The sequence below is a fragment of the Merops nubicus genome, unplaced genomic scaffold, assembly GCF_000691845.1.
Source record: "Merops nubicus isolate BGI_N331 unplaced genomic scaffold, ASM69184v1 scaffold42651, whole genome shotgun sequence".
Taxonomy (NCBI): Eukaryota; Metazoa; Chordata; class Aves; order Coraciiformes; family Meropidae; genus Merops; species Merops nubicus.
The window spans coordinates 289-26,095 of NW_008587115.1; the positions used below are offsets into that span (position 1 = coordinate 289).

Here is a 25,807-nt window from a genome sequence, read left to right on the forward strand (position 1 = left end):
CTGCGCCGGGACCTGGGCTGAAGCCCTGCCCGTGGCTGCAGGCTCTTGTGCTGCCTCAGGCCTGGGCTCTTCACAGAGGGTCCTCGGTAGCAGGGGCAGTGGAACCGGAGAGGACGTGGACATCCAGCTGCTTAGTACCTGCGCTGGGAGCATCTATCCTTGCCTCTCCTTCTACAGGGTAGGCAACAAGCATCTCACCCTTTTTTTTTTTGTGCTCTGGTCTTTCAAGATTTCTTTCAAACTTTATGGAAGGAAACCTCTTCTGTCTGTTGTGTCTAAAAAGCCTGTGGCGTATGCCTGGGCCGTAGTTAAGTGTTCAGAAGCTACACACACACACCTGCCTATGCTCCCAGCCAGTGCAGGAACCCGAGAGGTGCTCGTCACCTGACTGCGGTGCTGCAGCGGGAACTGACCACTGCTGCGTGTGACACTGGGTTTACTCTCCCTGGTTATTTCACATGGTGGTTCCCTTTAGGGTGTCACCTTCACACAAGCTCCATTGGCCCTGAGCAAGTAACAACAATTTAGACAGTCTCCAAGCCTGAAGCCCGCACAGCTTATGTGGCACCTTTAGTAAGAATGAGCTACTGAGTCCCAGTGTGAGCCTCAGGGCTTGTCCACATCATTATTTCTCTGCCAGGCCTCCTCTTGAGCAACGCAAATGGGAATGATGAGTAAAGGAGCATGACATTTTGACTCACCGGGCGAAAGAAAACCACTTTTGGAGGGACAGGCTGGAGAGAACAATGGATACTTGAGTTTGGCTTGGCTTAGTATTTTTTCCAAAAGGCTGTTCAATCTAAACCAAAATGACTGGCATGCCCTGAAGGGGAAGGAAGAAGGGAGAGGTAGCTACACCCAGGCATCAAGCACTCCAGCCTCAGCCGCTTCAGCAGAAGCTTAGCCTGCACTCATCCACTTTGTGCATGCGGCTTCTTCTGCACATGAAACATTTAATTGCTTTCAGTTGCAGCACCCACTACTCAGTTGAACATTATCATTACTAATAGTCATTGCTATTTGATCCTAAGCATTGACTGTAAGAGGAGTCTTCAAGGATATGACATGACACTGCTGGCTTCAGAGCACATCAGGGCTGGCCAAAACCTGAGGTGGCCAAAACTTTGGGGAAGGTGCAGGTTACTTGCCCGATCCAAATTACTTTTCCCAGCTTACTACCTGGCAGGAAACCGAGGAGGTTTTCTCTATGGAAAATTTCCCCAGGGAAATTCTCAGTGCCTCCTTTTTATTTCTGGAGGAATATAAACTAGTGCAAAGTGACACAAAAGGAGGGAGGGGGAGGCTGAAGTGCTTGGGGCACGTGGGGCAGTTGCACCTCAGCTGGATTTGGAGTGATCTGGGACACTTGCTGCTGGGATCAGTGGGAGGCAGAGGAGCACAGTTCCTGCCTGCAGAGACTGTGCATAACTAAGGCAAACAGCGCAGGCGTTTGGGTTTGTCAAGTCTGGCTCCACCACAACTATTGTAATCCCTGTTATGCAGGAATTCTACAAAACCGTACCAATTCTCATAAAAGTTTTGCAGAGTAGATAAATACTACACTCCAGCCTTCACGATGAGGGGAAATGGAAAGCTTTAAGCAATTAGGCCAGGCCACACAGCGACTCGGCAGCAAGCTGGGCCGCCAACGGTGTGGGGCTCCTGATGCAGCCGTGCTGCTGTGTCTTCTTCTGCTGCCTGTGCCAGCACTGGCACGGCTGCAGCAGCCACCAGGCTGGCTGGGGAGGTTGCACCACGGGACGACATACATTTTTTAAGCCTGACCTTCCTCATGTTAGCAAGGAGCAGCAGCTTTCTTAAAAGATGCTGACCCATGGCTAAATGCACGTCCCTTGGGTTGCTCCAAGAAGCTTTGCTATTTTGCACTCTTCTATTTTGCAGAGAAGTTAGAAGCTCTTAACTTTGGGCAGAGCTGTTCTTGGACCAGGTTTTGCAGATGCCTCTGTTCCCTCTCCTGTGGTGAGAACAGAGAAATGGGTTGGATCTCGTCTTGCCTTCCTTGCAGGAGCCAGCTCCCATGGTGTGCTATCTATAAAAGACAAAAATGCTTTAGGCTGCTTTGGGGTGACCTGTACATGCCCAGGAGGAATCAGAGTAAGTTTCAGAAGTGCTTCCGTCCCACATGCAAAAAGAAGACATTCTCTTTTCTTTCTGAGAAGAAAAATGCCTTTTTCCTTTGCCTCAAAAGATACTGTTTTGCAAAATAAGAGCTGACCACATCTTCCAACTCCTTCTCCCAGTTTTGGAGTGGTAAGACATGCGCGATGCTGCTTGACACTCTGATATTTATAAGACAAAGCAGAGGTCAAATTTGCTGAACTTCCAAATTCCAGTGAGGTTTATCACAAAGAAACCCATGCACAGACCCAAGGGGCGTGACCTGACAAGGGCTGGATTGTTGAAACTCTAGAAAGCTCAGTTTTCAGCCATTACTGATGGGCCAAATCATGTTCCTTGGGGAAAACCTGCTAGAAAGCTACAGTTACATGGAGACTCCAGGGAGTCCTCGCAGCAGTTTATGACAAGAAACCCTGTTGTGAGGAGCTGGGTTTTCATGCTTCAAGGAGCAACACTGTCCTCTATCAGCACCATCTTGCCTGGATTTGGTGAGAAATAGCCTGGAGCTCAGCCCACCGTGGGGCAGGCAGGCAGGAGACTGTTGCCCTCCCTCCCCTGCACCCTGACATCTCCCCTGGCTCCCTCCAGCCTCCTTGGAAGAGAGGCACTGCCAAGCTCTCCTTGCCAGCTTTCTGTCCCAAGAAGTGCAGGAAGAAAGGTTTTTCCCACAGAAAGTGCTGACAGGACTAGCGTGAACTTGTCCAAGTGAGATTTGGCAGAAATGCCCACCAGCTAGCTCTGTTTCCCTCACCGTGCTCAGGCACCAGCCTCCAGGGCTACTGCTGACACCGAGCGTCTCTGCTCACTTTGGAGGACTGACACTGTGGAGACTTCTTTGCACCCTGATGTGCTCACCTGCCAGCACATTTCAGCCTCCTGGCCTGAAGCCAAAAGGGACAGATTTGGCATTGCTAAGCCTCAGTTATTTCAACGGAGACAGTCCAGGACTCGCCCTAATACTCAGGGCAGAAACTAGATCCGGAGCAGGAACAAGGCTGACACCTGCAAGGTGGGCTCAACCTTTAGAGCCTTCCCCCACTATCAAAGTTTAGGGTAAGGCTCAGAAGCTCATGCTACTCCACAAAGCACGTGGATGGAGGAGTTTGGATTATGTCCACTTTTGCTTAGTCTTCCTTAAGATGCTTCCCAGAAGATGTAGCCAAAAGCTTCATCAATGTGTACTCGCCAGGTAAGGGAGGGACTGGGAGGAGATGAGAGGAAAGCATCAGATCTTTCAGATAAGAGGCATATACCCCTGTCCGATAGCTGGAGAAGCTGTCTGGTTTATGGGTACATCCAATAAAACCAAGTGCTTGGTGAACTGCCTTTTCACTCTGTGTTGGTTGCTGAATCGTAAGGCATTGTTTCATGTCTGCCTTTCTAAGCATTGTGGAAAACTGGAGGAAAACACAACTTAGACTACATCCACAAACACAAGGGTGATGACTGCTCAGGTAGGCTACAAACACGACATATTGCAGGAGAAAACGTGACTGTATTCTTGTGAATGGCTAAATTTATAAGATGTGACTTCAGCCACCCAACCATCTGCTTATCTGCCCTTACTGCTACAGGATCACTTTCTCCAAACACGACCACTTTTCCCAAACATAAAGCAACCTTACAGCCATGCCATTTCTGCAGGTGTTTGCTATGAAACTAAACAGACAAGACGAGGAATTAATCTTCATCCCAAAATGACATAAATGGTCTGCTGAAGGCTAAAATGTCATTCATATTTAGGCAGTTACCTGAAAAATTTACAGAGTTCTAAGGAAAAGATAAGGGAAGATCACAAAACTAAAATTTTCCATGGTACTCATTTTGCCTTCTAAAATCTTAGAGCAGGAGAGGAAGTTCAAGACATTAAGACATTTGGCTAAATTGTAATCAGGGTTTCTTCACAACCTTTGTGTGTGACATTGGGAGTATCACCCATTTGCTGTATCCATTCCCAATATATGAAATGGAGATAACAGCACTTCTTTACCTCCACTGTGGATCAAAAGGATAAAGATATTAATAATTTTCCAAGATGCTCTAACAATATGGTTAGTGAAGAACTACCTTACACAGACTGACCTTGGGAAATACACCAAACATGGCCTATGGTTTGTGCAAATACAAACAAATGGAGTATGTCAAAATGGGGAAGGCTCACTGCTCTTCATTGATGCATAGATGCCCCATTACTACTTCTCCTAGCACATCTCTCCAGCATGACCTTGGGAATCTTGCCTTCTCTGGGGAATCAGAGACTAATGACTATAGCTGATTTCCCCTCCCTGAGCTCACCACCACACAACCTAGATCAGAGGCTTCTAGAAGAAAAACTCTCATGTGCTATGAGAAGCCACACCCTCGACTGTTGCTCTTCTCTCTGCCCTGGGCTGTATCTGCCTGTTTCTTTCCTGCACCCAAACTTGGAAATGATCATGAGTTTAAAACTGAGAGATGCAACTGGCTGAGTTCAAAGCTGGGAGACACTACCTGACAATGCTCTTGGGGGTCCTGAGGTTATCTCAAGTCTCCCATGTCATCCTGGCCTGGAAAAACCGAAAACTGCACGAATACTTTCCCTTGTGGCACAGTAACTATTACTCTACTCATTAGTAGCAGCACCACTGTGCCAAGAAGGATTTCTTTCCCTTGGCTGGTTACTTGCACTCAGCCTGGAGAGAGGTTTACTGAAGGATCAAATCCATCGCAGATCCGCTCCTGCACATCAGATACAATAGTACAGGCTGTGTACTTACACTCTGCCAGGTTCTGAAGTAGACTGGCAATTTGGAACTACATGAAAAAAGAAAAAGAAAAAAAAAGAGCTAATTTAATACAAATCACAGGTCTGAAGCAGCATTTGATTTTGAAGCACGGTCTCAGGTTTTCCAGATGAGCCAAAGCCATAGAGAGGGTGAGCAGTTTGTGTAACACTTCTGCTGGCCACTTCGTATCATCCTAGTGTTTAGATCATTCTTCTTAAACCTGCCCAGCACTACAGGTATTCCTGATAATCTCATCTTTTCACAGCACCAGTTCCCCTGCAGTGTAGCAGAATTCTTTGCTGTCAGCCTTTTTGCCCGTCACATCCAAAGAAAGCAAGAGAAGGACAGTACACGTTTGCACAAAGCTCACTCTGACCACGCCTGCCTGACAGCACTGTTATTAACTTACCTTTTCAGCCACAATCAGTTAAATACAAATCCTGACTTGGATTCTTCCTTCATGCACTCAGAAAAGGAAATCCATGTGTTTATGTTAGAAAATCCACAGGTTTTAAGGTTTGTGTCTTTATGATACTATGTACCATTCTATTTTATAACATTCAAACAACTCATCAAAGGTCCAATGATAAAGAATTGCTAAGAAATTGAAATGTTTCAAATCCACCATCAGTTTCACATTCCCTCAGTTCAGCAGCTGAGCTACTTCTCTCCATATAAGTAGAGAACATTTGTATCATGAGCACAACTTATGTGGAAAAGAAGTAAATTAAATGGGAACAACAAAACCACACCATTTCTCACTGTCACTTGAAATTTAAGACAAAAATTTATTTTTTCCAGAATTCTGAATTTTAACAACAGTTGATTCTCTCTTTACTATGAAAGCACTGATGTTTCACTTCCATTACATCACTCTGAACTGTTGGAGCCTTTACACCCAGCCATCAGATCCCGCATCTAGTAGAATGCAGCGTATGGGGACCTACCTCTTTCTCTCCTGGATAAAACTTCCTACTTAGCAGCCACAAAGCACATGAGACCATGTACTTCAGGGTGCCTACTGCACATCTCAGGCCAGTGAAATAATTCTGCCTCCACTCTCACACCTCCAGACAGTTCAGGACACAGGATAACCCAGGAACCCCAATCTCACTGCTGAAGCAGAACTTTCAGATGGTAGAGTGTGACATATCCAGTCCTGCTCTGCTAGGTGCAGCTCCAATGTCTGACCCATAGCTGCTGTACCCAGGCAAGGAAACTAGTGTAAGCAAGTGGAATATGGCACTAGGAAGAAAGGTACAAGTTTTATTTTTAAACATCATTGGACTGAAAAATAAATGGTCTTATGGCTTCTTTGTCTTTCAGGAGATGCTAGTGAATAACTTAAAGAATTTTTCATCCCAAAACATATGTTGCTTTCATTTATAGCTAAACTAATGTACACGTATGTTTTCTGATTTTCATAAATGTCAAGCATCCACCTTTTCCCCCCCACAACGATTTACTATTACATGCATGGCACTTCCTACAAAGCTGTCATAGGCTAAAGGCTTAAAACAATGATTTTAATTTTTTTTTTTGAATAAGAAATATTAATCAGACCAAAATATAATCATTTAAATCAACTTCTTCCTGAGCAACTCAGAATTTGGAATGTGCTGAAAAGTTTCAATAAATAAGTGAAAGATTAACCAGCTTAAGACGTACCTTTTAACAATTAAGTAAAACCTATTTCATGATAGACAAATAGGCCAGGAATCTTAGATGCTGTATGCCAGATAAATTTATGAAGTACCATTCAAAGAGGAGAGGCCAGGTTGGTTGTTACAGAAAATACAACAACATTAAAACCTAGCGAGTAAATCATTAAACAGGTTTTGTATCTAGGTTATAAGTAGTGATGGCTGAAGATACTGTTAAATAAACAGATAAAAATAGACTTTATGGTAAGCATCACTGAACTTGCAGGAAGGATGAATGCGTTAAGTGACCAATTATTCTGTTACAATGTTGGTAAAAAGAATTCAAACAGAATTTCAGAAAGGTGCGATTATTAGTTTTCTTTCCAAAATATAACAACTCCACAGTGTGTAAACTAATCATTACTCTTTCAATGTAATTTCATAGAAACCACTTAAAATATACAATGCAGCAGATTCATATTTTAGCTAATATGTTAGTTGTTATCTGTGCCATTTTCAGCTTTCTCTGATGTGCTTCCCCATGGTAGTGCACTGCTACTACCCACCTGGGATGTTAATAATGAGAACAGAATCTCCTACGTAATATTTTATGTAAGTTAACATCTTGTCTTAACACAATTACACTTCTTTATTTTCGTTCTCTGTGTGTAGGTAAAGTAAAGACTGATGGGTGATGAAGATGGGCCATAATGTCTACTAGCTCTCAGCAGGCTCGTGGAAGAGGAAACCCTTGGAAAGCACACTCAAGCTTAGACTGAGTTTATATGCCTCGTCCATCACAAAATAACTTTTGCTTGTTATTGCAAACCAAAGTATGACCTTGCAGATGGCAGATATGCTGCTGAGGCAATTGCAGAATAGGAAGTAAGAATTGCCTGGTAGATGTTTGAGAAAGGACTTGAAATACCCCTATTTGGCTATGGAGCAGATGGCCTAATAGCTCTGCCCACGGCAGCCTGCAGGTCTGTCACTTCTGCACACCAGTTTTGGCAGGCTGTGAATAAGCCACCATGCCTATACATCACAGGGAACTCCAGGGACACTCACCTTGAAGGTCCTGAAGAGCATGTCACATGTTGGACCTGCTCTCCTTTCCCCTCCCAGCCCACACCCATCCCTGTTCTACCTGCTTGCTGGTACCACGTGCAGTGATGAACAGGGCCAATTTTCACAGTGACTCTCGTAACAACATATCATTGGATTAGCTTTGGTTTCACAGAGCATAACTTCTTTTCTTTTCTCTGTCATTCTGAAACATTTCAGCTAGAGAATTTGTGTAGGTCCGTGTCGTTCAGTTTACTTCTTAAAAGCAGGTGTCTGGTGTTGGCACTGGCGGGGCAGCTGCGTTCAGTTCAGATGTGAACAACTAAATTCTGCAATTGCAGAAATACTGGTTATGCCTAATAGGGCCTCCAGATCACCCAAGTTTTCTGATGAGTGACTTTTTCTGTATCTCTTTGAGTTTGTGATCCATAAGAAGAATAAAAATCTAAAAATACTTTTCCTGAACATAAAAACTGTATGCTGCACCTTTTCCTTGAGTCTAATAGAAAGGTGCTCAACTGCAGAGACAAAACTCTACTGTTTAGGTAACCCTGCCTTGCACTTTTCATCTGTTCTTGCCATTCAGTGACCTGGTAAATTTTTCCACTCTGTGAACTAGAAAGGTTTACCAAAAACATCTGTTTGTGTAACCTGCCTTATTGTCCAGGTTAGTGCCCCCTCCTCCGGCACAGGGTAATTCAGAAGCCATTGCCTAGCCCCCTTCTGAGCCCGTGATCCTTGGACGTGCACAGACACGGCACTGGCTCTGGCCGTACCACTGGGATACCCGTGTGCTCTGGGCAGCAAGAGGCACTCTTCCCAAAATGCTCACTGCCCGTAGTTCACATTGCCCATAGGTAATGCCGCAGTGTTACGCAATGAAGACTTGTTTCTGGAGAAAGAGAGAGATGAAAATCTGTAAAATGCACTTTTCAAGACCGTCTAATCTATTCTTTTATGCTTTGCAGGTTCCCAGAGGACTACTGTGTACTCCAAAAGTTATTTTGTGACAGACAGTAGATAGCTCTCTCTTGAACTATGCTATAGCGAGGATGCTGTAGAGCCAACACTGCATAATGAATCAAACCTGCAAAACCAGGTATCTCCTGATGGCCCCAGCATGTGGGAATGGTCTCTTCTGTTTCAAATGCTGCTGCGCATTAATTCAGTTCCTTAAGGAATTACTTTTAATAATAATTAAAAAAATCTTAAGAAAGCTGGAGGGGTCACCAGAAGAGAAAGGACAGCTCTTCCATCCATCACCTTCTATAGATATCCTCTAGCCACTTTTCATCATCTTCTTCCTCGTCGTCTATCGGTTCCTCTGTTTCCAGGGGGGAAGGAATGAAGAACTCGGGTCTGGGACGTGGTTTCCTGACATGAGACTTCAGTCCAAACTTGCGCTTTAGCAGGTGGAACTGTTCTTTGACGTAGTAATAAAACTCATATTCATATCTCATGCGTTGGTAGAGGATCTGTATTGCTTCTGGAGAGGGGACGGTTTTTTTCACTGTCACAGTCAGATTGCCAAGTTTCCTATGTTCTGTAAAAAAACCCAACAAACAACATAGTGGGTGCTGATTAATGAGATCAGATCCAAACTTTTTTTTTTTTTTAAAAAGATTTAAAGCACAGCCCTACTGCATTACTGATACAAATAACTCAATCTGTCTCCTTAATAATGGATTTGCTTCTAACAAGAGATGAAAAAATATAGATGTTTGAAGTTAAACATGCATGTTTAAATATAGCTAGTTCATACATGGCACTTAGCATTGCATGTAGTCACTGAGGACCTTAACTGGCAATAGTTACCTGCAAATGCAAAGTAGATCATACCAATTATAAGCATAAACTACAAGTGGAGAAACCCATAGTCTTGCCTAGCTTTGGAAATTTTGCCTGATGCATGTGAAATATACATCCAGCACGCAGCCGAGCTGAACTAATCTCTTATGTGGCACACTACATTCTATCTCAGTTGTGGTTTATTATTTTCAAATCTAAGCAGATATTTACCAACCTCAATCCATCTAAGGTTAAAGCATTGTTGGCATCACCACAAGACACCTCAGGACTGAATGCGTTCATTGCCTTTCTTGTCCTGTTACCTGTTTGTTAAACTGGACTCACCTTCCTATAATGCTTGGGGACTGGAAGATTTCAGTATATTTTTCTTCACCTGACAACTTTTGTTTTGGTAAACCGAAATAAAACACCTTTATGTTGATAAAGTATCAGAGTTACTAACAAAAATATTGAATGGCTTCTTTGCCTCCTCCCTCAATAGATTACTCTACTAGTGGAGATTAATGTATTTGAACAAGGTGTAAAGCAAATTCTCAGGCAATCATTTTGATGTTCTCTACCAAATGGCAACAGGCTTCCAAAGCAGCCTAAGGATTTTCTTCTCCAAGACAGGGATGTAACTGAAAGCCAGCTGTGAAAAGAAAACAGAAGAAGCTGCAAGTACTGACCTGTAGCATCACCGTACCCCTCTAACAGCTACTACTTTCTGTAGAAGTGGAGATATTAGGCTGCACCTTGAGTACTGTGTTCAGTTTTGGGCCCTGACTACAAGAAGAACATTATGTTTCTGGAGCATGTCTAAAGAAGGACAATGAAGTTGGTAAAGGGTCTAGAGGACAAATGTAAGGAGTGGCTCAGGGAACTGGGGTCGTTTAGCCTGGAGAAAAGGAGGCTCAGGGGAGACCTTATCACCTTCTATGACCACCTGAAAGGAGACTGTAGTGAGGTTGGTGGTCAGTCTCTTCTCCCATAATAAGTGACAGGACAAGAGGGCCTCAAGTTGCACCAGTTTTCATATTAGGTTGGATATTATGAAATATTTCTTCACCAAGCAGGTTATTGAGCACTGGAACAGGCTGCCCAGTGCAGTGGTGGAGTCACCATCCCTGGAGGTATTTAAAAGATGAATACATGAGGTGCTTAGGGACGTGGTTTAGTGGTGGACTTGGTAGCGCTAGGTTAATGGCTGGACTTGATTTTACAGGTCTTTTCCAACTGAAATGATTCTATGATTCTTTGATTCTATGAATGTTACGCTAATGAAGTACTGGCTTCTGTAATTAGGTTTTCTGGAAGCTCAGTGCTATGATCCAGCAAGTCTCATGTGTTACTTACTGGAGAGAATGTGATGGAAATGACTCTAATAGCCTCAGAATACACTGGGGTCCAGACATGGCAAGATGAATGGGCTTGCATGGAAGCAGGAGCTACCAGTTAGACATTAGTAAAAAAACCTTTTTCATGGCAAGGATAGTGAGGCAGTGCAATAGGGCATACAAGTTACAAAAACTGTATCTCTGGAGAATTTTAAGAGCAAACTAATTGATTCACTCCTGAAGGAAGCCACTTAAGTAGGGACACATGAAGGCTATTTTCTATGTCTCTAAAACCAATACTTTTAATCTTGTCAATCCTTCCCTCCTTTGCTAAAACAGCAAGGCCTGCATGAGATCTGCCATTTTATTTTTTTTTTGTTCCAGTAAAATGTCTTGGCTTCTTCTGCTCATTCTTTCCTTAATATTCATATGCTTTGTTTGTGCTGCCTCAAATGTCAAACAAACATTCCCATATTCTACAGGACTACATAGGCAAACTGTTGCAGTGAAGAAGAGCTGGATTTTGATATGGAAACCTAATTGTTATTGTAACAAGAGTTCTGCGAGTTGGAGGAATTCGGAAGGGTCAGCTCATGAAGCATGACAAAGAAAAAACTTATAAGGATGAAGCAGACAACAAAGAACATTCCATGTTTCTAACTGGGTCCCAGCGGCAGCAACCACCCTCCCTTCCAGAGGGAGTCCCTGAATCAAAATGGGATTTTACCATGGGCAGAACTCTGCTCACACGAGCAGCCCAAACACAGGTCTTCTGAAGCACCTGCCAGCACAGCTAAACCCATGCTTTACAGGGAAACACATTCTCACCATCACTTACGGGTAAGGCTAAGGGATGGTCAGTGGTTCCTAGAAGGAACAGTGAGGTGCTTTTGAGAGTCTACAAGCAATATAGTAAACCAAAAGAAATAATCAAGAATAGTCTTTTAGGGAAGAGAGCAATTTTAAGCAAAGGTAAACCCACTTACTTCAATAGGTAATAGAAGGTGAGTAAGTCCAACTAGCAAACACAAAAGCAATGTTCTTTAGACAAAAGGCTGGTATTATGCAGGATTTTAAAACTTGAAAACGATGAAAGAGCACAGCTACATGAACACAAACTGCTTTCTTTAAATTTTAAAATATTAATGGCCATATAGCTTGGGGTATCCACACCTAGAAATGCAGCTTAATTTTCAGACAGTAGTCACATCTTCCTATTTTAAGAGTAAAGAAATTAAAGAAAAACTGAGAACTGTTCATTTTAATAATACTGCATGAGACAGCAAGTGCTGCTGGGCTGGACATTCTTATATTCATTTGACTTCATTGTGTCAAACATCTGGTGCACAAGAAAAAAAGTTGTATCTGAAAAAGGTATCTCCTCCTCAGTTTTGCTTACCAATTACAGCAGAGTAATTTAAAATGTAGGAAGAATATGACACAAAGAGAGAACAGGTACACTAGCTTACCCAACATTCTAGATCACAAAAAGATTATTTAAAGCATTAAATCTATTTTACATTTGTACTTTTAATTCCTTCTCTAAAGGAAGAATGGTTTTCATTAGCTGGCAACAATTCAAATGTGCTGCTCTGTAATTAAATGGAGCTTTTACACCAGACTTGCTAGTTCTTTACACTGAAATCTCTGTCTCTACTCACGTATCTAAGTAATTAAACAACTTATTACACAGAGGACTTTTATATTTGAAGTCTGGTAATATATACTCTGTACTTACTGACTGTTCATAGTTTATATATTTCTTTAGCTTCATTTAGATAAGAACAAAATGAATAAAATATACAAAAACTTAATTAAAAACAGAGTTGGTCTTTAATGTGCTGTCTAGCTAAAAAAGGGTGTAGAGGAAGGATGATGAAGTGCTTGCATTTATAATAGATATTAGCACAGAAAGCACTACGAGTAACTAGTGAAAGGTGTGAAATATTTTTGGTGAAACTATTTGGGTTCCCCAAGAGCTTAATCTCTTCTACACCACCTTTACCCGTAGACCAAAGTAGACTAACAAATGGCTCATCTTCTTAAATTGTCAGTCAGTTGTTCAAGTTTTCATTGATGGGTATGAGATGAATACACTCCAGGGAGGACACCGTAGGAAGGATGACTGCTGCCTTATGATTACTAAGCATTTCAAGACATTCCTCTTTTAGGTGCTTAGATGGTAGCTCTCACCAGCTTTGCAGTCTGGTTTTCTTTACAAACCCAACAACAAATATACACTACCAAATATTGCATTTATTAAGCTTAAGTCTTTATACTGCTTGCCAACTTAATTTTTATTTTACGTAGGTTATTTTTGTTACAGAAAGCTCCATTTACCTTGTTGGAAAAAGCTCTTTACTTATATGGTCCCTCCAGGACTCTAAGGAGGGAAAGCCACTTCTTATAGCTCCAGCTCCCTTTGGTGGCTGCTCTCTCTGGGCAGAGAGAGGCACTTGTGTTCAGCCCAGGAGTGCTGCCAACCTCGACACGGGGAAAAGCACTAGACTGTTTTCTTGGGGGTGGGGTGGTCAGTGTGGGGCATGACCAGCCAAAGGGGAATTTACTGGCGGTGTGGCAGGCAGGGAGCAGCCCACCAGCACCCAATCTGCCAGAGCAGCCAGGTGCTGCCTCCCACCCTTGCAGCGGGCAGCAAGAAACCAGCAAAATACACTCCTCCTCTGAACTTGCAGCAGTTGTGGCATAGAGAGTTCCTGGGTGTGTGCAACTCTCCTTTGCTCTATGCACACACTTAGGTCTATAGATGTATACGTACGTACAGATAGAAACACTCACGGCTCTGGAAGACTACAGGAGCACTGTAGATGGCCTGGCTTCTGTTGGTTCACCTCACAGCATAATCATCAGTAACTGCAGCTCATAAATAGCCGTGAGGTGCTGCTGCTTGTCTGATGGTGTGGACTTGGGGCTGTGCCTAGCTGCAAGCTCAGCCTCTTGATAAAATAAGTGAACTTTGCATTTTTTCACTTGAATTTTATTTAGGCTGGTTTCTAATCTTAAATACTCTTAAAAGGCTCTTTAATACAAACATAAATGAAATCACAGAACTGCACCCTGAAGTCACCTTAAGCACCTCTCTTCATGACAGGAACAAAATGGAAACATTAGGTAGATCTGGCTTACAGTCAAAAAAACAATCTGCATATGTTACATAAACCCAGCTGTCCCACCAAAGGACCCCCGTTTTATGACCTTTGAGACAGCTAACCATATGGAGTGCAACAAACTACACCATTTACTTTTTTAGTTTTTTTTTTTATTTATTTTTTTTTAAACTGTGTTTGCTTTGGCATTCTTTTGAATTACTAAAAAGAATGTACTATGGAGTAACCCGACCTCCCAGTGCAGCCTACTCATGCCCTGAACTAAGACTAAATTGGTATGCAGATACAGTCAAAGAAAACAATATTATTTTGGGTTACCAGGTGATGAATATTTATTATTACTTTCCCCACTCTCACTTTTTTAACTAAGAAATCCATTACTCAATGCAGCAACCCAAACCACAGAGAAAAGAGGTTTTTATACTTCGTGCCTGAGAAAAACCTTGGATGGCCGTATTTAGACAAAACGATCCTAAGAGCATTCTCCACCTGGGAGGAGCATTTCGGAGCAGCACCGTCTCCAGCAGCCCGGCGTTTGGGGCTTGCTGCTCTGCCGCGGAGAGGGGAGCCCGGCTGAGCCCCAGCGGAGCGGCTCCAGGCGAGCGCAGCCGCGGGCTTGCCTGGCCAGCGCTGGCGGTGGAAAAGCCCCACGCTGAGCTCTGCTGTTCTAAGGCTGTGTGAACACGATGGCTGTCACAGATAGAGTAAAGTCATTTCCTGGAACTAGGCGGGGAGGCCCTGCGTTTCAGTCGTACGCAGCTGAGCTGCAGCACATGCCTCCTTCTCCACGGTTTGGAATGGAAATAAGCGTATGTCACTGTGGTTAGATGTGACGTACGAATGGGCGAGGGCCTCTGCTTGATACGCCGCTCCAACGATAGCTGCCCTGCTAGAACGGGGCTCTGACGGCTACGAGAGAACAGCTCTTCCCCCAGGATATCTAACTCCAGCTCTGCAGAAACTTTGCTGGCACAACTGATCTGCTTTACAAACTTCAGTTTTTTAGCTGGGCTCTTGAAGGACATGTGGGCAAGGATGGGTCTCGGAGAAGAGGAGATACAGATGTGTTTGCCTCACGTGCCACCTTTCTGATGGCCTCGGGGCTGCTACTGCCCAGGAGCGAGCTGGGCCCGGGCAGGTCCCAGGCAGGAAGATGATGGGGCACTATGGCTGCACTGCACGACTGAGTGCCTCGTGTAGGTTCATGTTTGCCAAGGGAAAGTAGAGACGGTGGGGAAAACTTAGAGTCACCAACAGGGCACAAGTGTATTAAAAACTAAAGTTGGTAAAAAAGTGGTAATTTGTCCTGTAGCATCTACTAGCTTTGTCCGTTTTAAATACTATGAATCCCAACTATTTACCTCCTTACTGCTAATTTACTCACCTTTCAGTCATTCACATCAACAAAATAAGGTGTAGGTTTTAACAGCATATAGAAAAAGATTAAACACTCATGCATTTCTGTCCTGAATTACTGCACTGTTTTGATGACACGGAATGACTCCTAACTCCAGGGGAATTAGGATAACTCTAGCACACAGCAACATCCCATCTCCTGAAGGTCATATATGGATCCCTCTGAAAGGACAGCCCTCCAGGGCTCATGGAAACACCCAGAACTTCAGAGACTTAGGCAAATCAGAGGTCCTATTTATCAAATAAGGATCTTGGGAGCAAATACATCAGACTGTAATTAGCACAGACAGTGCAATGATGTCTGCCCATGACAGAGACTGAATTAGGTGAGACAGTTACAGTAATGCTCTTTGCTCTTTCTTACCCCAACAATGAAGAAGGAAACCAGACAGATGAATAATGTCACTGTCAACCTAATACAATTTAATTCTCAATATTACCATGGACGAAGTGCAGGGAGCTCAGAGAATGATAACCTGGCAGAGAAAAATGGAGGAATGACGAAACAGAGATTGACCATGAAGAGCTCACAGAGATAATCTGAAAGACACAATCAAACAACTAGAAATGCTCAAGGAAGTAAACACCAAGGAGGCTTGGCACAACATCAGAACAAGGAAGAAATATGGAAAAAAAAAATTAAAAATGTTAGTGATAAATGTAAGAAGTAATTTGAGCCAATAAGGCTTGAAATAACAAAAGAAACATCTTCCTGTAGTATGCAAGTAACGTATATTTGGGATATATTGCAGAGGACGACACTGCACTGGTGTGGCTGTCAACTGTACAATGTGACAGTGATAGCCATTCAACGGTGCTCTGAAACAGTAGCTATTAAAGGCATTATATCACTATTATGAAACACTTGCCTTACAACATGCTCAGCAATGCAAATACATAAATTGCTCCATACTTTGTAAACAGTTACGACTCTCTGAGGTCTCTTCTCCAGCCAGCAAGTATTTATCATGAAATCTTCAATTCTCTTCTTGGAAACTTCAGGGTGTTAGGCCTTTGCTCCTATCAGTTCAGAGCTGTGGATCAAGAACAAGGATTTCCAACTGCATGGGACACCTCAGCTGACCCTCCTGTGTCACACACTGCCTCTGCTGCTGCCCCAGCCTGGAAACGTGCTGTATTTCACACGTGATCAGATAACAAATCTCAAGAGGATCTTCTGCGAGACTCCTTTATATGGTGCACTTTATTCCCAGTTAAGGTAAGTTAACACCAAAAAAGAAAAAATGAAGCTGAAAATTAACCCACATTGGTAAAGTGAAAAGGCAGATTCCTAGGAGAATGTGGTCAGGTACTTTTATAGCTGTTAAGCATGTTCTGAGTTGAACTAGACAGAATTGGAGGTGCCAAAACCAAAGCCATCTGCAGAGGAAATGCCAGGATTCTCTAGTCCGAGTTGCCAAAAGAATTGCTATGGTTGCAGTTCATATGCAATTTCGAATGTATCTTTTATAGCTGTGTAAGCAGTATTGAATGGATCTAGTTGAATCTGCATCTGACAAAACCACATTTTAAAAATAGGTTCTTGCAGATCATTTGTTAACAGTTTGCATAGTTGGTTATGCATATACTAATATTATTACTTTTCTGCAGAGAGAAGAGGAAGTTGGAGCAATTGAGACAAATTTCAGCAGCATTCACAAGCTGGAAAAGCTTCACCACAGGTATGTTATGCAGAAAATCTGCAGAGATATAGCCTGGGACTTGAGAATCTAGAGCAGACATCTCACCCTTGTGCTTCAAATCACGGTAGTCTGCAATCTGTGATTTTCATCCGCAAGAAGGAAGCAATAGAAGAGGCGTGCTGTGCAAACTTAAGATGTGCAAGAGGGATGGAGTGAGATGGAGGTGTCTTTATTTCCATATATAGTATTGATGAGTGCACCACTGGCATATAGCATCCAGTTTTGTAACCACATCCTAAATCAGACAGGGTATGAAAACAGCCTCAGAATGAATACTGGGGTTGGAAGGGACACTGTAGAGAAAAATGATAAATTCATTCTGGTCAGCTTACCAAAAAAAGAAGATTGAGAGGTGACTTGTTTACAGCATGTGCATATTTTCATGGTGAGAAAACTATGGATACTGTAGGGTTGGAAGGAGAAACCAGAGAACTGCAGACTGGAAGTAAGGCACAGCTTTTTCAAGTGGTGAAGGTGATTAATCACTAGAACAAAACAAAAAGAGTTGATCTGCTATCACCTGATGTTTTACCTCAACACTGGATAACTTCAACTCCAGTCACTGATCCCTGTGCAGAACCAGAAGAAACTGTGTTGCCTGTAGCACCCAAGAAGCCAAGCTGAACAACCCTATGGTCTCTTTGAGTCTTTCACAGATGCAAGTTCCAAATGTCTTGCACAGGCATGCAAGTAGGGAGCACCTCTTGTGAAAGCCTTTTTGTCAGTGCCTTCGAGATATCTCGGTGTGAATATCATTTCTGGAAGATGTTTGAACAGCTAATTTGTTACCCTTTCCAGTTGTTGGCTGTTCAAACCTAGTGGTCACTACCGTGCAGTTCAGGCCCTGCAGGAATGTGAAGTAACACTACCTTTAAAAAAAATAAAATTATTAATTCTAAGTGCTGCCTCTTCCTGTATTCCTACAGCATACATATGACTGCTTATTGCTTTATATAAGAATAACTACCAAAACAAGAAACTGCCACAAAAATACTAACTAGGACTAAGGCAATGGCAAACAATAACATTTATGCACTGTCAAGGTAAAATCATTACTGATAAAGTATACAGAACTGGAAGGTGTACATTACTGCATGAAAGCCAGTATTAAAATGGAGAAAACCCCCAAAACTATCAGTTCTTTCCTCCCTTGTGAGAAATTTGCCCATTCTAAGATTTTCTCCCAACTACGTCTGCACACAGACAACTGAAAGGCCCGAGATTGTTTTGTTTCTTATTATTGCAAGTTACAGGCGGTCAAGAGAAAATTCTCTCTTTTGCCCTTAGGTTCTTTTGTGTATAATGATCGACTGAAGGCAGCCAGGGGCCAAGGCACTGGTGAAGAAGGAAGAATGCTACCAGAGCAGAAACAACACACTGTTCCTTTCAAGTTCACCCCCTCCTGGCCCACAGCCTGACTGCCTTGGCTGGCTGCCAGGGTATCAGGACAAAGGCTTCCTCCTCTGGCCAAAACCGAGGAAAAGGGTCTGTTGTTTAACACAGGCAGACTTGTTTCAGCAAGAGGAAAAAACTAAAAAGAAGCAGAATTATATTAACTGGAAGTCCTGGGAGAGGAGAGTAATCTCCTAGTGTGGCTAATGCAATTCTCACCCCATGTTTTTGCTGGAGAGGGAATGTCTTGATTCTCTACTGTTCAGGTTACAAGGCAAAGCATAATGGCTCAACAGGACTAAGCCCTAAGGCTGCCAGGGTCATCACATCCCCCAGGGTTACTATCAACCAGAAGCAAGAATGCATCTTTCCTCCTTCCAGGAAGCCCCAGGTGACCCACTGCTAAGCCAAACGTTTAGCTATCACAGGACTTCACAGTGACCGAGGCTCCTGCTGGATTTCCACAAAGCCATTAAACCCTAGACAAGGTGAATTCACACCTGGACTTTTTGCCAGATCTGTAACAGAGCTTGCAACCCTGGTCTGCAGTGGGAATCTTGGGGCACTTGGGGTTTGCTGCAAGTTATGAGGTCGTGCCCCTCTCTGAAACCTCCTAGGCAGATATAGCTGCAGAGATTATGCAGTGGCTCCTCATGCCAGCCTCAGCACTTTAGCAGAAGGGCCCCAGGCAAGGGATAAGACTTGAAAATGTAGAAGAAAATCCCTAGGTCTGGTGTGACCCATTTGATTCTGAGCACTTGAAGTGCTTGGGTGAGATGAGCTACCTGTATGACTCGGTGTAGTGTCTCAGGGAGCTGTGGCTGGAGACTTCCCCTAGCAATTATTTATATGTCTGAGAGTTTTTGGAAACAAGCCCCAGGGAGAAGTACGATTTTAATATGCTTGGGTTAATATAAATGAATACAGAACACTTTTAGGTGCCTAGATGCTGTTCAAACACCATTGAGATTTACACATGCAGGTGCTTGCTCTGTGTTTCCAAACAACAGATTTTTCTCCTGAAGAAGGGTGTGGGGGGAAGCAGCATTTCTGACACATATTTATGAAAGAAGATTCTTTGAGGACGAAGGCTTCACTATGCACCCCGTGCATCTGCACCAGGCAGTAGCAAAGACAACATCCCCTACAGTACCTCTCATCTGTCTGCAGTGACTTCCATGATCAGCTCCAGCACACCTCGACCATTCTCACTCGTGTGTCAGCACCAAGAACAATCCATTGAGGAAGCAGAGTTTGCTCAGTGATCCTCTTTAATTCAACTCGCGTTTAGCATTACTGTGCTGACAGGGAACTGATACATGGGCTTCTCAGTAGCCTTAACTCTATGGCAGGTTAAAGGAATTAGCCAAGTACTTACGAAGACACCCATGAATCAGAACGGGAGATTTACAGGGTATGAAAAGCCACTGCTCCTGCTCTTGGTCCTGCAAACTGTCTTACGTCTGCAGTGTTTCAATCAGTAGTTTCATTCCAGTGTTAGAGACACTGGCTCATATCAAAGTTTCCAGGATGGCTGCACTGTTTTCATTTAATGACAATACTAGCCCTGACATAATGACTACTGTGCTTCAAGGTTATACTGCACAAAACTTACCCTTGTACTTAAAAGAACAGGAGATAAAATGACCTGCTGTCTATTTCCATTCCACTTTTTATGGGCACACGGAAACATTAACACCTCTGAATATGGACAAAATGGGAAGAAACCAGGAAGGGTATGACAGCAATCAGGACTAGCTCTTAAAGAAAAATCAGTGTTGGGAGGGAGTGACGTTACTAAAAAGAACACTAAGCCTGCAACAAATCAGTATTTTTCTTTTTTAAGAACATTGCAATTTTCTACATCATGATCTTCAGGAGTGAAGAGATAAAGGCCTCTAACATTACTCCCAAGACATGCAATGTTAAGAGTTGCATCAAGATGAAGAGAGAAACCCTGTTAGGGTGGGTTCACCCCAACCATCAGCCAAGCACTCATGTGGCCGTGTGCTCACTCCTCCTGCCCTCACACTGGGATGAGGGAGAGAACAGGAAGAATGGAAGCCAAAAAACTCATGCATAGAGATAAGGACAGTTTAATAGGTGGGGGGAAAAAAAACGCAATGCAGAGGAAATCTCTCACCACCTCCCACAGACAGAGGAGTGTTCAGCCAGTCTCTGAGCAATAGCTAGCTACCCTTGGAAGCCAAGAACCCCATTCTTCCTCCTCCACTCCTGTTTTTATTGCGGAGTATGATGTTCTATGGTATGGGCTATCCCTTTGACTAATCTGGGTCAGCTGTCCTTCCTGGCTTCCTTCCCAGCCTCTTGCCTATCCCCAGCCTACTGTCCAAGGGGACAGAGTGAGAAGCAGAGAAGGCCTTGATGCCGTGTGAGCTCTGCTCAGCAACAGCCAAAATACTGGTGTGTTGTCAGCTTTGTTTTAGCCTCAAATCCCAAAACCAGCACTATATAGGCTGCTGTAACAGAAGCTAGCTTGAACGTATCTAGAGTCAACAGAGTAAATTGCTGCTGTTGAGTGTGGGCAGACTTGTCCCGCTTGTCTCTAGCAAATTTATAATTTACACAAAATACATAAATAATGCATATAAAAGGTACAATTGATTAGGTAAGTACCCACCTAGTTACTATACTGAGTATTTGAATGGTGGCCAGTAGTGGATGCTTGGAGGAGGAATGGCAGAGGCACAGACTATTGTCCTCTAGTGCCACCTCACAGCTTCTGGTGCTCAGCAGCCATGCCTCCCTCAAGCCAGAAGCTGCATGGATGGATACTAAATGTAGTGACATAGTGAACATCTCCACGAATGCAGTCCTTTAGTAATCCTAACATACCAAGAGTTAACATTTCTGTGCCCAATTTCAACAGATATTCCTCAAAGCAAGGAATATGATTCTGAATCTACAAAATCCTATTCAATCTGCTAATCTTACAAGAATAAATGCCTAAGTTCCACTCCTGCCCAACAGTTCAAAGAAATCCTGGAACCATAAATGATCAGCTTTTTAAAATCTGCAGACAGAATGCACCCAGATAGATCATAAACTTGAATTTCTGAATTTGACTTAGGCTCAGCACTCACTGGGGACCAATGCACACAATCAGGTTTTGTCTTGGTATAGAGTATATGGGTCCCAGAACCTGGTTCAGTGTCCAGATGGAGGCCAACTTCTCCTGTAAGCCCACAAGTGCTGGGAATATGAAATTGTGACTCCACGCTCTTTAAAAATACCTTCTTCACAGGCTACTCTGATGTGGCCAGTGACTATGCTCATCAGTTTCTAAACAAATAAGGCAACCCAGGCACATGATGTTCAGCTGAAAATTCATCCATCTGCTTGCCACAGTGATTGACAGTATTTCTGACACATTCCCAGAGCATTTAATTTTCAGTACATTTGTTGAAGAAACAAAAACCCCCTAAACTGAGCAAATACAGAATCCTCAGAAATGTAACATTTTTATTTATTTATTTGGTCTGAATAACAGCAGGAAATGGAAAACCACAAGACTGAAGGAAGTGAAGGGACTATTTATATAGCATGGGAAAAATTAAACTGAGATGCAACACTTTAAAGTGGGTGACATCTGTTTATCAAAATACTTCTGTTGTATATCTCTTTTGCCTGCACTATCCAGCCTGTCTGCTATGACTTAGAAACAGGGATGCAGTTCTAGATTCATCCTTTGATTTTAGTGACAATCTGTAAGTTCTGCCACTACTTTGAAATCAAAGCGTTGGTCTGGCATTGCAAACTACTAATAAAACATAGCAGTGTATCATGTCCCATTTCTTCACAAAATTACTCACATGTGTATATAATATGAAAAGATGTGTGGGACTTGGGAGTTTTTCCCTTTCTGCATGTGAGACACAAAGTGTCTATGTGCTAAATTTTATTTCTGCTAAAATAAAACCCATTGAACAAGTGAGATGTACACAGAGATGTGGTCTGGAAGGATAACAGAAGCAGCCTGTGAATTGGATAGCTGAATTAAGCAGGAACTCAGAGTATTGATTTCCTACAAGTAGCTTGCAGAAGCCTGCACCAAGGAAAATAATTTTCAGCAATTCAATGCAGAACCCTTGACTAAGTGATGACTCTGCCCTTAAAATAAGCTAAATAATGTGTCCTGCAACTGCACAAAATACTGGAACCTGCCAGGGACCCCATGCCACATTTCACCAGCATAAGGCAGTGCCAAGTAAATGCTGAAACTCAATATACAGACAAATACGCTTTGCAATTTCACCTCTCCTCTGTTAGTAGAAGTTCTAGATGAACTGGGCTGACATTTTGGGTAAGCTGTTTGCTAATGCATAAGACAGATGGAGGTTTCTTGCTATTGGTCACCTACATTGGCACAGCTGCAGCAAACAGGCAGAGTTGTACAACCTGCTATTTGTTCCTGTTATTTACAGCTAAAAAGAGTGGAAAATGGTCTACTATGAAAAGGGTTTGCAGTCTCACGGGAGCTGTTCTTGGTATACCAAGATATATATCTATGTATATTGGAATATGTATGCGTATATATATGTCTATGAGGATAATACCTTTCTTTCAAGGGCTTGGACATCAACAGCATTCACTCTTTTATCATGCTGACTGGAAAGAATAATTTGCCATTTGCAAACAAACCAAAATAATCTTAACAAGAGAAATCTGTTTCACTGTGCTTAAAAAGGATATACATCCTTCAGGCTAAGCAGCTCAAAATTAAGAAAAAGTAGTTGGCTTAACCCACAAAAACACAGGCTAAAATAAGTATCCAAAACCATGAAAGACCATGACCTCTTCAAAGTGCTATTTAGCATGCAGGATTATACCCTGTCTCTAATGGCTTTAACTGCCATCACAGGCACTCAAAATTTACCACTGAATTTACCATTTACTGAACTAAATTAAGAATGCTCATAGACAGGATAAGAATCTACAGGGGAAATAAACACCACACCTGAAAGATCCACAAATCCTCAAATAAGGACCCTAGGGAGGACTTTGAGAGCACTATTACCTGATAACTTGATAGTGAAACTGCACAAACATTAGTCCCTGTGAATCAGGATTCAGTACAGAAAAACAGATTGAGGACTTCTGAAACAAGCTGTGAACAGTGCAAGACCAGAGCTGCATCTCACATGTACTCCCATGCAAACAACCTTGGAGAGGACATGGAGGAAGCAACTGATGAAATTACCTCACTGCCAAATACCTGAGCAGGTTTGTTTGACCACTGTGCCCTAACTCAGCTGGTCTGCCATGATTCACCCTCTTCGAAACCCTTCACACACTTTTACTATCCAAACTCCTTCCCCACGTTTCCTGCCTTCTGCAGTTCATTCACTCTAAGCACTCTTCTAGCAGCTGCTTTGGTAACCACATGGGTTTCTGACAAGTTTACTAGATCTTCCTCTTCATTCACCTCCTTTGCTCTTGGCAAGGAAGTCCTGGGCTTCTGCTGTGTTTCTTTACCCCGCAGGGAACTAGGTCATTGACTTTGTTCCTGAAAACACTGCAGGAAAAGATACTACCAAACCCAAATTAAACCCCACAAAAAAAAAAAAAAAAAAAAACAAAAAAAAACAAAACAAGTCCACCAAAATCTTAGCTCTAATAACACTCAGTGATGCACAGATTTGTCTACTGGATAGACAAGGAGAGCACCAGAAGGCATACTATAAACTTTTTTTTTTATATGCATACTTCATCCTCGCTCCTACAAACACTATTGCATGCTGAATCCTTGACAACATCCATCTCTACACAAGTGTATACCAGTATACAGCACAAATGAGAAATAGCCTGCTGCTGAATTCCAGGCAGCCACTCAGGGGATCAAACAAACCCCCAGAGAGATAAATAACTATTTACCTCCCTTCACTGATCATGCAAAGAGTTCAGTTTCCCTGGTACATAATTTGAGCACCTGACATTAAGTAATGCCAATGCCCAGTGAAGCAAACCAGGTTTGTCAGCTGCCAGAAGACCCTGCAAAGATCAGTCACCGCTACTGTAAAATTGGCAGAGCACTTACAGGGACAGCAAACAGAGGATGAAAGCTTAAAAAATAAAAATAAGGCTTCAATGCCCAGCAAAATATTTAGTGGTATTTAGGTTAAAACTGAGTTTTCTGCGAATATTTTCGTTCAACATTTTAAATAAATTTGCTTTGGCTATGCTCTAGTTCCTGTCATGTCCAATTTCCACTAGCTTTTAGGAGATGTATATTATGTATCAGCCAGGAGATGCACATTATACATCAGCCACACATTAATCCCACATTTTCATTTTATGTAACAGGAGAAGAACGTGTTCTTACCCAAGCAGTAAACTTCCAAACTTGCTCACACCCTGAATGCCCCAAGAAGGCAGCTCTGCAAGGCACCGTGGCCTCTGGGCAGACCGTGCACACTCGTGCTCCTCGTGAGGCAGACGGGCACCAAACACTCTGCTGCAGCAGCGTCAGCGAGCTCCACGTCTTCCACATGGCCCAACACAACCAGCCACTGGGCTCTCCCAGGAACTGGTGTTGCAAATCTGGACTTGCAGGTATGCGTGTGCCCCAACTACAGCAACACATCACACAACAACACAACTTCATAGACTACCCAGAACTGAACTGAAAAAAAAAAACACTACAGAAAAAGACAGAACACTATAACAACCTCATTTAATAGTTTCACTGCACAAAAAGTATTTGATGGAATCATACTGCAAAAGGCACAGGAGCAGGGTATACTGTTTTATCATTGACCTGGCAGAACACAAGAAATAAAGTTTCTTCCTATGGTGGATGCACAGAGCTGATTAACCCCATAGTTACAGGGAAGACAGATCAGAGGAATCAAAAAAAGCCACAGGGAAAGAAAAATGATTGTGAAGAGAGTGTCTTTCAGGGCCTGAGAACAGAGCTGGGGTGTTTATGTGGGTGGACAACAGATGCTGCTCCAGGCTTGCAGCAAGCAGCAGAGCGGGGAGAGATGGGTGAATGCTGGAATTTACTTGTTTTAACTCAAGCAAGGGGAGGAAGATGACAATTTAAGGCACTGCCCCTTGGATAGCTCTTTTATTTCTCCTGAGACTCCAATTATTATATTTTTCTTTCTCTTCAATACCCTCATTTCCCCTGAGTATGCACTCATCAGCAGCTTGCATTCCCCAGAAATCCTCCCACTAGCTATCTGGAAAGCCATTCATGCTAGAGGGCATAACACTCTTCTAATATGTAGATGCCTTTAAAACCACAAGTCATCTTCAGAAACCAAATTGCACGGAGGTGCATGAAGAATTGCTCCAAGATCTATTTTAGATGCAAGTGAATTCAGCCAACTCACAAACATCAGCAGTAATTTCAATCCAGTAAGCATGTTTGGTATTCTCAAAACCTTCCCTCTAACCACACACCTCTTT

At 42.8% G+C, this 25,807-nt stretch overlaps 1 protein-coding gene across 1 annotated transcript in view; it reads right to left on the minus strand.

Moving 5' to 3' along the window:
- Positions 1 to 8,871: 8,871 nt before the first annotated feature.
- UST (uronyl-2-sulfotransferase) overlaps positions 8,872 to 25,807 on the minus strand; it is a gene marked incomplete at its 5' end in the record, with an annotated part of 53,210 nt that continues 36,274 nt past the window's right edge. Inside the window, one exon of the mRNA XM_008948808.1 lies at positions 8,872 to 9,155. Within this exon, the coding sequence (XP_008947056.1) occupies positions 8,872 to 9,155 (284 nt within the window). The remainder of the gene's footprint in view (positions 9,156 to 25,807) is intronic.